The following is an 11,880-nucleotide window of genomic DNA, read 5'->3' on the forward strand; positions in this document are numbered from 1 at the left end:
ACGCACACACACACACACACACACAGGTTTCTTCTTTGATCTGAAGCTCTGACTGATTTTCAGGTTGCTGTTTATTTATTTATGTATTTAACTTCTCTGACCAGCGCCACTTTAAGCTCCACCTCTCTCTGCTCCATCAGTCGCTCTGCGGTCGACAACGCCTCCGCTGATGACGACACTTTCTCCTGCAGCTCCTGAACAGCACATGAGGTTTTCAAGAAGAAGAAGAAAAAGAAGAAGAAGAAGGAGAACCAGTGTGTTTGGACTCACGTTGCCATGGTTACGACTCTGTTGCAGCTCGTCTCTGAGCTGCTGAAGTTCTTCCTCCAGACGAAGAAGCTGAGAGTCTTCCTCCAGACTGACAACAACAAACAACAAATAAACATAACGCCAACTAACAACAACTTGATGAAGTCTGTGTGTGTGTGTGTGTGTGTGTATCAGTGTATGTGTGTGTGTGTGTGTGTGTGTGTACCTTTCAAACGGCTGTTCAGACTCTGTCTCACTTCCTGATCCCTGCAGAGGAGAAGAAGAAGAAACAGGAAACGTTCAGGATCTGGTTCTTCCTCATCGACCATGATTCTTCTCCTTCTTTGTTTTTCTATTTTTTATTGTATTTTATTTCTGTGTTACATGATGGAAACATGGAAGTATATAAATTATAATGAATAATTATAAGAAATAATTAAATAATAAATAATTAGAATAAAATGTATTTGCTGTGGTTTGTACGGTGGCCCTGAGAGCTCAAACACGTTGCAGGTAGCACAGATGACAACAGGAAGTGTTTCCAGGGGACACTAAAGAGTGACACACTTGTTCAATGTTTTTAACTTCAGAAGTCACAAATCATTGAAAAAGGCTGATTCATCTTTTTAGTGTCCCTTGGAAACACTTCCTGTTGTTGTCAGACGAAGATGTTTTGTGTTTGCGTTTTGTTCAGCTGCAGCGTGTTGACCTCTCTGAGCCACCGTAGATTTGTCTCAATGTGAGAATCAGCTGTTTTTGTTTGTGCCAGAAAAAAAAACGGAGAAAGGAGAAAATATTTGTTTGTTCATGTAGAAGTTGGATAATTTTTCTTCTGATGTTGATGAAAGATGAAACTGAATTCGACTGAACACTGACTGTATTAATGAATCTGTATTAACTGTATTGATCAATCATCTGAGGATCAATCTGACCCTGATGGAGATCATGTGATCAGAGTGTAGAAGATGATGTTTATTGGTTGAGAACCTGATCTCCAGCTGCTGCTTCAAACTCGTCCTCCTTCACTCTGAGGAGACAGAGACACAAAGAGTCTTTAATCCAAGATGGAGGAAGAGTTCAGCTGCTCTTCCTCCGACGTCCACCACGTGCTGCTGTGGGGACACTTTCACAATAAGAGCCCTGTTATGATCACCAATCTGTTTTGTGCTTCTGACCTCTGTGACTGTGATGATGTCAGCAGCCGTAGCTCCTCCCTCAGCTGTGTGAGCTCCGCCTCCAGAGCGAGGACCTGCTCATCTCTGTTCTGCACACTGACAGGAAGTCACACAGGAAGTCAGTCTGTAGTACGTCACACCTCCACAACATCTACTCTCACTCATTGTTTCAGTCATGTGACAAAGGAAAGGTTCAGCACCATGTGTTCAGCGGCTCCGCCTCCGACGAGATCTCCACCTGCACACACAGACAGGTAAGTGTCATGGAGACTCCGGTTCAACGTGAATTTACTTCATCAACCAGACAGCAGTATAAGAAGAAGGAATATCAGTCACACAGATCACATGATGAGGGTTAGGTGCTCAGGTTGTTACCTGGACTGCAGCCTGGTTCTCCAGCTGGGCCTTGAGCTCCTGCAGCTCAGCCTCTCTGGACGCCAGCGCCCCCTGCAGCTCTAAGGCACAAACAGCAGGAAAACACGTCACTTACTAAAAACAAACTAAGTCAGACACAGTGAACATGGACTAACATCAGCTTTAGCGTTAGTTAGCATTGTTGAAACCTAGCAGCTGAGTTAGCTAACAGAAACACTGACCGCTAACAGCACCTGCTTCCTGCTGCGACGCGCTCAGCTGCAAACGCACTTCCTCCAGCTGCTGCTGCAGAGCGCGTTCAGTGTCTACGTGGACCAGCTGAGAGGCAGAGGACACGGGTCACTTCCTGTTAACTTCCTGTTAATGTACACTTACTGAATACATTACGACAGTTTCTTATTACTGACCTCGGCGGCAGCCATCTTGGCCTCCAGGCTCTTCCTGTGCACTTCGTCCGCACGCAGGGTGTCGGTCCGCTCCGTCAACTCCCGACCCAGACGGACACAGTCCTGCCTGAGACGAGCCAGCTCTGCATTCTGCCTGCAGGGGGTGGAAGAGAGTCAGGTAATGTACCTCCACTAAAGTTCACGTCTTCAGATTATAACGTTTGTTTTCACGTTAAATATATCGAGCTTCTTTGTGACTGGCTGAGGTACTGATGAATGTTTGGTTTATTTACTCTCAGAAAACAGTTTTCTTTGGATGTTGATGTGATTATGAAAGAAACTGACCACCAGTTAAAGTCAGAGGTGGATCTTTGAAGAACACTAGTGATGATTACCTCAGTACAGTGCTACCCTAACCTGAAGGTTACCTGCTCTCAGCCTGACTGGTGGCCTGGTTCAGGGCGTCTCGGAGGATGGAGTTCTCCTGCTGCAGTCGGGCCAGCTGAGCGTTGGGGCCGTTCTCCAGCTGTTCCTGCAGACTCCCGATCTGTTCCAGTTTAACAGCCAGTTAGCTAAACATGCTACAAACACTGCTTTACAGTTCCAGCTAACAACTCCTTAGAACCTGAGACCTGAGACTTAAAGTCACTATTAAAACTATTAAAACAGGCTGGACAGACTTTAATTTAACCCTAACCCTTAATTAATTTTCTCTTGAGGATCTGTGACTTGGCTGAGCTCCAAGGACTTAAACGTGCCCTCAAGAAGTCTCGATTTAACATTGACTTTCCCTAAAAGACTTGAGACTTGGCGTAGAGCTGCTCTCGAGGACACGAGGCCTTGGTGAAGCTGTGGATTGCTCTTGAAGATGTGACTTGATTTAGACCGACTGTGAAGGACTTAAGACTTGAATTGAAACTTGCTTTGACAACATTTCAGTAGACTATGGCTTGCCCTCAAGGACTAGAGACTTTACTAAGACTTGGCCTTGGGGACTTCAGACCTCCATTAAACTTCCCCACAAGGACTTGAGACTTGCTTTACGACACCAGTCACATGACTTAGACTTGCCCTTAGGGACTTGAGCATTGGTTTGATGAGACAGAAGACTTGCATTAGATGTCTGAGAGAGTTGGCGTAGGACATGAGGCTTGGGTGAAGCTGTGGATTGCTCTTGAAGATGTGACTTGACTTGGACCGACTGTGAAGGACTTAAGACTTGAATTGAAACTTGCTTTGACAACATTTCAGTAGACTTGCCCTCAAGAACTTTTACTAAGACTTGGCCTCAGGGAATTCAGACTTCCATTAAACTTCCCCAGAAGGAGTTGACTCAAGTCAAAAAGTTGAGATCTAACATTAACTTTCCCTCAAGGACTTGAGACTTGTGTTCGACTTGCTCTCAAGGACTTGCGGCCCGATTTAGATTTGACCTTCAGACCAACTTTGAAGGACTTTAGACTTAAATTGACACTTAGCTAAGATTTCAGACTTGGACCTCCCCTGGTGGACTTCAACTTGCCCTTGGGGACTTGATACTTGACTTAGACCTCCCCTAAAAGATAGTTAAACCACACCTTCTTATTGAGCTGCTGGGTGTGTTTCAGGTGTTCCTGGTCAACAGTCTTCATCCTGGTCTTCATGGCGTCGACCTCCTGGACCCGAGCACTCAGCTGCGACTTCAGATGGGCCTCCATCTTGGATTTCTCTGCACCAAGTTCCTGAAGACAGAAACAAGGAAGTTCAACTTGGAAAACTGAAGCTGACATATTGTTCTACATAATTACTGATTCCACTGGATTAATTGGTACCACAGTAAAAAGGCGGGGGTTACTGCAGCTGTCTATTTGTCTCATGGAGTCTCATGTCTTGTTTCAGATACTTTCCACCTCAGTGACCTCTTTCCACTGACTTGTCGTCGTATCTTCGCCTTCAGAGGAACAACATATCTCAAGGTGTCCTGGTACCGTTCCTTGTTGGGTGTCATTGTTGTCCACTGGACCCACCGCCAGAACTGAAGGAATAAATCTCACAGAGATCACATTGTTGATGAGCTGGGCGCTGCCTGGATCACCTTGCTGATCTCTCTGAGGCGGCTCTTGGCGGTGGCAGCGACCTCCTGCTCTGCGGTCAACAGCTTCTCCTTCTCCTCCAGCTGTTTCTTCAGAGTGGACAGTGGGTCTCCTTTCTGACAGGCCTGGGAGTCAAACAGAGACCCAACTTTACCCTTTGATGATATTTACTTTCCAGTGTGAAAATATTCGCTTTAAGCTAAAATGATGTGGTGTGCTGTTTGTCTACTGTTTGTGTACGAACTCCACATGTTAGCTGACGTTAGCTGGACGCTGTTGTGACAGTGTTTATCTACCAGCTGCCAGGAGTCGTGGCGGACCCCGGCCTTCTGGTTCAGGACCTCCATGAGTTTGTGTGTCTGGTCGTCGCTGAGCATCATATTGGACACGGCGGACAGCAGCTTGCCGTACGGCAGCAGTCGGGAGATGGCAGCAGGTTCGGTGACGGACACTTAATGAAAAAACAGGATGACAACAATCTAATTAAACTTTATTTTACAGTAGAGTATGGTGCGTCTTCCTGTTGAAAGTAGGGTTGTCACGATACTAAAATTTCAAACTCGATACGGATACCCAGGAAAATACTTGATACCATTTTTGATCCCACGGGGAGAAAAAATGACAAAAAATAAAGATGCATAAAATGTTTGAAATAAAGATTAGAACAATACAAAGAATAACATCAATGACAACACTACTTTTAGGTTGTCGGAGGTAGTGCAAAAACAAAACAACAGTAACTTTACTGTAAGGTGTGTATATATTTATGAAATGTATTCAGCTACAGCCCTGTTTATTGTCTGTGCTGCTGGTGACTTGGCACCATGTTTTCGTTGCTGATCAAACAGAGTTGGGAGGAGAGGCCGCCGCTGTTTCTGTCGAGTTGCTGCTCGACCTTTCTCAGCTTCAGTCTGGGACTTTAAGAGAAATATAACACGTTTCAGACACAAATAATTGTGTTTATCCTGTAAAATGAACTAGTAACGTTACAGACTGTTTGCTGCCTAGCTCTCACATTAACGTGAGTCGTTTTATTATTAGCCACTAGCCGCTAGCTTAGTGATAACTTAACAGACGGCTAATGTTTGACAACCCTAGCTTAACGTGAGAAACTCACCTGACTCAGGTTTGTTCTTGGACTTCTTCTTCTTGCTCGAGGTCTCTTTGGGTTCCTCAGTTTTGGCAGCAGACGTTTCTTTGGTGACCTCAGTGACAACGTTCGCCGGAGGAACATCTACCACCGGGGCCACGGCCAAGATCAGAACTTCCTTAGCAATGGTTTCCACCACAGTAGCTGGCTCCATCTGGGCCGACTTCTTCTTCTTCTTGTCCTTTGGTGAGTGGGCTGGTGGAGACTCCACGGAGGTCATCACAGCGGGTTCTGGTTCAGGTGTTGGTTTGGGTTCAGGCACAGCGTCAGGTTCTGCAGCAGATTCTGGGTCTGATTCTGGTTCTGTGCAGGTCACCACCACAGGGTCCTCGCTGCCGTCACTGCCTGGTTCTGAGAGCTTTCCATCGGGTCGGTCCTCCTTCTTCTTGGCTTTGCTTTTCTTCTCCAGCGTCTTGTCCTTCTTCTTCTTCTCTGATCTCTGGGTCTGGGCTTGGACGAGCTCGCGCCGCTGTTTGGCCAGCGCCTCCTCGTACGACGTCTCCTTCATGGACAGGGTGGAGACGAGGGCGATGCCCACCGCCGAGATGAGCATGAAGCCTCCAAAGACCATGAAGCCGAGAGTCTGCGGGTCTGAGACGTCCATGACTGACCAGAGTGTCCCACAGGAAGTCTGGGGGTTTAGAGGAAGGACATTTAGTGTTTCACAGTTTTCGTGTCAATAAAGATTCCTGTCTCTGAGGAGCGATTATAGCAGGTTTAGACACCTTTGAATGGGGGGGTCGGACTCAGGTGCAGTTTAGGAGGAGGGGGAACATTTGACTTTAACACCATCTTTACTGTATCTCAACCAAGTAGGTTTATTTGAGTAAACTTAACCAAACACTTTAGACTGGAATGACTCTTCTAGCGCCACCCTGAGGACAAACTTTACCTGCTCAGACTCAGAGCAGGTGAATCATCAGGAAGCTGTTTGTTCAGTGAGTGGCTGTAATGACCTCTGCCGCCTGTAGGAGGCGCTGACCGACCTGCTGAATGTCTTCACAAGAGACTGTGGAATGTTTTTCATGGTACAGAGCAACAAAGAGCCTGGGTTAAAGGTTGAAGTACTTTTACTGTGATACTGTTACTACATTAAGTACTTTTAATGTAAGACTTAAAATATACTAAGTACTTTTACTGTGATACATGAAGTACTTTTACTGTGATACTTTAACTATACGGGAAGTAATCTTACTATGATACTGTAACTACATGTAGTACTTTAACTGTGACACTTTAACTACATAAAGTACTTAGTTGTACTAATGTAATACCTTGAATACATGAAGTACTTTTATTGTGGTACTTGAAGTAGTTTTATTGTGATATTGTAACTACATGAAGTACTTGAAGTAGTTTTATTGTGATATTGTAACTACATGAAGTACTTTTACTGTATTGTAACATGTTGCTTTTACTTCAGTGTTTGAATGTTTGAGGAGCAGAAAGGCGACGTGTCTGAGTCCACAATTAACCCTTTGTACTGTCAACACACACTCACACACACACACACACACACACACACACACACACACACACACTCTCTACAGTTATATAACTCAGGTCAGTTTCTTCTCTGACCACCGAAGATACAGAATTTCACAATAAAATTCACTTTAAATCAAAAGTCCATTAATCCCTTTTACAAGCAGGTGACGTCATCTCTGACACTTTTACACTCATTTTTCAACAGTTTATGCTCATTCATATCAATCAAACAGCTGTAACAGACGGAGCGGTTTCCCTCTGATGAATCTGCTCCATGTTTCGATGTCAACACTGAATTTAAAACAGAATCAAAACAATAAGTTTGATATTAAATCAATATTGCTGTCGGTCTGAGTCTTTTTTTCTCTCCTGTTTCTGACTTTGTAATCCACTATTTTTCCAAACCCGCTCCTTCCCCTCGTCCCTCTGACAGGAACTGTTCAGTTTGAGTCTGTAGTTTGATTCCGAGGCAGCAGCAGGGAAATAAAAGTTCTTTACCTGAGAGTTGCGGTGCTCACCTCAGCGCGGTCAGTCAGGCTGCAGAGTCGTGGCACTTTCTCTGAACGGGACTACAAGCCCCGCCCCCCGCCAGCGGCGCGGCTCCTCGTTGGTCAGCGGCGACGTCACTCACAGACATTTGACCCACACGGATGAGCGGAGGCGGGAGGACTGCGCGAGCTCGCCCCATGGTCCCATGGGAGATGTAGTTCACAGACTGAACTAATCATTGATTATACTGATTTGATATTTTTATTAATCACGTGACAGAAACTATAAGAATAAAAAAATCTCTCTCTTACTCTATTGCATTTTCAATAAAGTTAGGGCGGAAGGTTTAATTAAAAAGTTATTTCATGTTTAATATTTTAATTGAGGACCTTCAGGTGTTCACATTCTTCTTCATCATCATCATCAGGAACCAGAGTCATAAAGACTTTCAGAGACCAGAAGAACCAGGAGTCCTTGTCTCCATAGAGACCTGATCCCAGCGTCATGGAGTCAGTCTGGATCACATGAAGAGACGGACACACTGAGGCAGGTAGTCCAAGACGCTGAAACATCCTGCCTGACAAGAACCTGAAGAACCGTGAGCAGGTGTACTAGGAGAACTGGAGCTTTTTAACCGTAAAAGGGGGGGGGGGGGTCACAGCAAGTACTGGTCTGAGTCTCACATATATAGATTTTTCTGTTGAGAAGAGTCTGAAAATTCACTAAATATAACGTCAAAGTCGCTTTGTCAACTGGAAAGATAAAGTTCCTGCACCAGCCAAGGAGGGAGTAGCAGGTACATCCAATCAATCACACCGCTGTAACCAATCCGCCTTTAGACTGAAGAAGGACCGCCTACCCAATTAGCATACGGACACAGAGATAAAAAAATGTAGAAATGAAAGCATTAATAATAATAATAATAATAAATAAATGAATAAATACATATGAATACAGAAAAAATGTACAAATGTATAAATAAACGAATGAATAAATGAATGAATGAATAAATACATTTAGAGATAGAGAAATAATTAAATAAATAAATGTATAAATGCATAATACATGTAAAAGAAATAACGTTTTTATTCCCAAAATGTTTTTATTTTGCATTTAGCTATGTATTTGATTATTTATTTGAGAATGTATTAATACTTATGTAATTTTTTGTCCTTCATACAGAATAACAGTTTTAAATGAGGCTGCTTCCATCACGGTGTGTTCAGGTGCCGGTCGGAGGGGGGCGCTGCTCAGCTCTTCACGTCCCAGACGAGCGTTTGAGTCCCGCTGAAGAAGCAGCAGCAGCAGCGGCAGCAGCAGCAGCAGAGCCGGTTAGCAGGTGGCTAACGTGAAGCTACAGCTAACGTGATGTCTACAGCCTCTAAGGTGGTCCTCGGGCTCTCTGTGGTTCTGACTGTAGGCACCGTGGCTGGCGTTCACCTCAAACAGACCTGGGACCGACAGGTACACCGGGAGGAACCGGGCCAGAGCTAAAGCTAACAGTTAGCAGGGGACAGCGGGGTTAGCGGAGCGGGAGGTCACAGGAAGTTAACGGACTGTCTGATCGTTTAAAGCTAAAATCTGACGGTGTTCGGTGTTTAACGGAGAAGCTGCAGCCTCATAACGTTTACCGTGCTGAGCTCAGTCCGGTAACGTTAGCTGCTCAAACTGAAAACACCGAAAACGGTCCTCAGTCAGGCTAAATGGCGGGTTAATCACATCCGGTAAGACTTTTCAAAATAAAGTCTTTGACAGTCGTTTTCTTCATGAATCTAATCGAAGTACAGCTGTTTCCCTTGTTTTCAGGTGATTCCACAAACTAATTACTCCACACACAGACTGTAAAAGAACCTATACATTAATTTAATAAAAAAGTTGACCGGAAATAAGTCATCAGGTATTTTAATAATCAGGATCTCTATTGTTTTTATTCTTATTATTCGTTCTTTCTTATTTTTCTGTTAAAAGTCTTCATGCAACAAAGAATGTAAGAGCAAATCACAACTCCAACACTGACACGGACTTGCCTGAAGGTGTTGTTGTAATAATGACGTTTACCTTTTCTTGAGAGCGGCTTCCATCATTTTCATCTTCCAAGTCTTCTAATAAAAGTGTCAAATCTTTCCTCATTTTCAGAAATGATAAAGTGAAACAAAAGAAACGGAGGCCGTGGGTCTGTTACAAACATTTTTAAACGTCTGTCTTTGAATTCAATTTTACAAAAATGCTCATGAATCAAAACAGGCTTCAGTGATTGTGAGCATCCATTCACATGCTTGGTGCTAGCTCCACTGTGCAGTCTTGGGATGTTCTGCCTCTAGGGGGCGACACAAAGGCGAAAACTTTACTTTTATCTTTGCTTAATGTTTGTGAACAGAAATCCATCCGACCTAGAAACATGAAAACTGGCAAGTGGGCTGTAAATTCCACAAACTACTCATGGCACATGTAATGACCCTCAATGACCTCAAGGTGACGCCTAAAGCTATTTCCTGTCTGAGCTGATGACCTCTGCTGCAGCTCCACTGCAACATGTCCATGACCTTGTTATAAAACTCAGCCCTGCCAGCTGCAGTTGTCACTTTATTTTGAAGGAGAGGGCAGTGTTTCCTGCTTCGTGTTGACTTGACTGAGTCCATGTTCATGTGAAGTGATCAGAAAACTTGTGCTGTGTTTTGGTCTGGTGCGTTGGTGGCTCACCTGTTTACTCTGGTCAAGGAGGGGGCGGGGCGTTTACTCTATGTCTGTGATTGGATGTTTACTCGTGTGTCTCATGGTCAGCGTCTCCACGAGGGAGTGGTCCGGGATCTGGAGCGGTGGGAGAAGAAGAAGGAGAACCTGAGGAGGTTGGAGGAGCAGAAGATTCTGACCCGACACCTGAAGGAGGAGAGACAACGCAGAGAGGCGGAGCTCCATCCGCAGGACCACCACTGACACAGGTACACACCCACACACCTGCTCACCTGTGGTGTGGTCCTGTGACGTCCCTGACCGTCCCTGTGTTCACCTGTCCAGGTGTGAGGCCCAGTGATGGACAGCAGCAGCGAGCAGCTGGGCGGGGCCGAGGACGAGGCGGCCTGCACGTCAGCCTCCGAGGGTCTGGAGGAGGGGGAGGTAGAGGGGGAGACGCTGCTGATCGTGGAGTCGGAGGATCAGGGGTCAGTGGATCTGTCACATGACCAGAGCGGAGACTCTCTGACCAGCGACGTGGGCGAGGAGGCCGACGGGGGCTGGGCCTGCGAGGACATGTCCTTCTACTGCGACCGCTGCCACAGGTGGATACCTGCAGGTGAGAGTGTGGAGTCAGTCAGACTGTACCAACACTTACAACAAAACAAAAACAATATTCAGTTATAGAACTTACCTGCAGGTGTCAGCGTTTCATTCATGGTTCAGACGATGTTGCTTATAATTAACAACTCCGCCTCTTTCACATGAACACACTTGTACCTGGACAGGTAAACCAGAGTCAGCTGAGCCAGGTGATCAGGTCAATGTTAGGTTCAGTCAACCCAGATAACAGAAACTTATCCTAGGTGCGTTGAACTTGCTTCGTAGTTCAGGCCTCAGGTGTGTACAGGTGTGTACAGGTGTGTACAGGTGAGTACAGGTGAGCAGGGCCTCAGTGTCAGTGTCTCTGTTTGTCTTCAGCTCAGCTCCGTGGTGAACAGCCCAGCTACCTGAAGGGAGACAACTTCTTCAAATTCATCTGCTCCGACTGTTCAGAGGACGGAAAGGAAAGCTTCGAGAGGATGAGACTCACCTGGCAGCAGGTACACAGCATCTGTCCACAGCTGTTCCCCTCTGTCTACATCTGTCCACATCTGTTCCCCTCTGTCTACATCTGTCCACATCTGTTCCCCTCTGTCTACATCTGTCTATATCTGTCCACATCTGTTCCCTTCTGTCCACCTCTGTCTATATCTGTCCACATCTGTTCCCCTATGTCCACATCTGTCCACATCTGTTCCCCTATGTCCACATCTGTTCCCCTCTGTCTATATCTGATCACATCTGTTCCCCTCTGTCCACATCTGTCTACATCTGTCCACATCTGTTCCCCTATGTCCACATCTGTCCACCTCTGTTCCCCTCTGTCCACATCTGTTCCCCTCTGTCTATATCTGATCACATCTGTTCCCCTCTGTCCACATCTGTCTACATCTGATCACATCTGTTCCCCTCTGTCCACCTCTGTCTACATCTGATCACATCTGTTCCCCTCTGTCCACATCTGTCTACATCTGATCACATCTGTCCACCTCTGATCACATCTGTCCACCTCTGTCTACATCTGATCACATCTGTTCCCCTCTGTCCACATCTGTCCCCCTATGTCTACCTCTGTCCACCTCTGTCCACATCTGTCCACATCTGTCAACCCTTACTCCCGCACTGTCACCCGTTTCTATATTTAAACATCATAAATATATGATAAATAAATATAATTATAAATGATTATAGATATATTATTAATAATCATAAATATATGATAA

At 45.3% G+C, this 11,880-nt stretch overlaps 3 protein-coding genes across 3 annotated transcripts in view; 2 read left to right on the plus strand and 1 right to left on the minus strand.

Moving 5' to 3' along the window:
• The window catches only part of rrbp1b (ribosome binding protein 1b), a 10,202-nt gene extending 2,742 nt beyond the window's left edge, over positions 1–7,460 (minus strand). The window contains exons 1-15 of the mRNA XM_087169658.1: positions 7,394–7,460; positions 5,375–6,038; positions 4,554–4,708; positions 4,260–4,382; positions 3,763–3,906; positions 2,614–2,732; positions 2,207–2,339; positions 2,021–2,117; positions 1,800–1,879; positions 1,625–1,662; positions 1,425–1,520; positions 1,237–1,276; positions 476–516; positions 271–358; positions 75–194 (exon numbers count right to left, since the gene is read on the minus strand). Coding sequence (XP_087025784.1) covers positions 75–194; positions 271–358; positions 476–516; positions 1,237–1,276; positions 1,425–1,520; positions 1,625–1,662; positions 1,800–1,879; positions 2,021–2,117; positions 2,207–2,339; positions 2,614–2,732; positions 3,763–3,906; positions 4,260–4,382; positions 4,554–4,708; positions 5,375–6,011 — 1,911 coding nt within the window. The 5' untranslated portion in view covers positions 6,012–6,038; positions 7,394–7,460. The remainder of the gene's footprint in view (positions 1–74; positions 195–270; positions 359–475; positions 517–1,236; positions 1,277–1,424; positions 1,521–1,624; positions 1,663–1,799; positions 1,880–2,020; positions 2,118–2,206; positions 2,340–2,613; positions 2,733–3,762; positions 3,907–4,259; positions 4,383–4,553; positions 4,709–5,374; positions 6,039–7,393) is intronic.
• Positions 7,461–8,657: 1,197 nt separating this feature from the next.
• On the plus strand, positions 8,658–10,318 carry pet117 (PET117 cytochrome c oxidase chaperone). Its single transcript, XM_023430479.2, has 2 exons — positions 8,658–8,848; positions 10,166–10,318. The coding sequence occupies exons 1-2, from the start codon at positions 8,753–8,755 to the stop codon at positions 10,316–10,318; spliced, it is 249 nt and encodes an 82-aa protein (XP_023286247.1). The 5' UTR covers positions 8,658–8,752.
• A 96-nt stretch (positions 10,319–10,414) lies between these two features.
• Positions 10,415–11,880, plus strand: part of kat14 (lysine acetyltransferase 14) — a 7,045-nt gene continuing 5,579 nt past the window's right edge. Inside the window, exons 1-2 of the mRNA XM_023430478.2 lie at positions 10,415–10,673; positions 11,036–11,157. Of these exons, the coding sequence (XP_023286246.1) occupies positions 10,415–10,673; positions 11,036–11,157 (381 nt within the window). The remainder of the gene's footprint in view (positions 10,674–11,035; positions 11,158–11,880) is intronic.

The sequence above is a fragment of the Seriola lalandi genome, unplaced genomic scaffold, assembly GCF_002814215.2.
Source record: "Seriola lalandi dorsalis isolate HSWRI2012SDOR001 ecotype SW California unplaced genomic scaffold, Sedor1 jcf7180002054905, whole genome shotgun sequence".
Classification (NCBI taxonomy): Eukaryota; Metazoa; Chordata; class Actinopteri; order Carangiformes; family Carangidae; genus Seriola; species Seriola lalandi.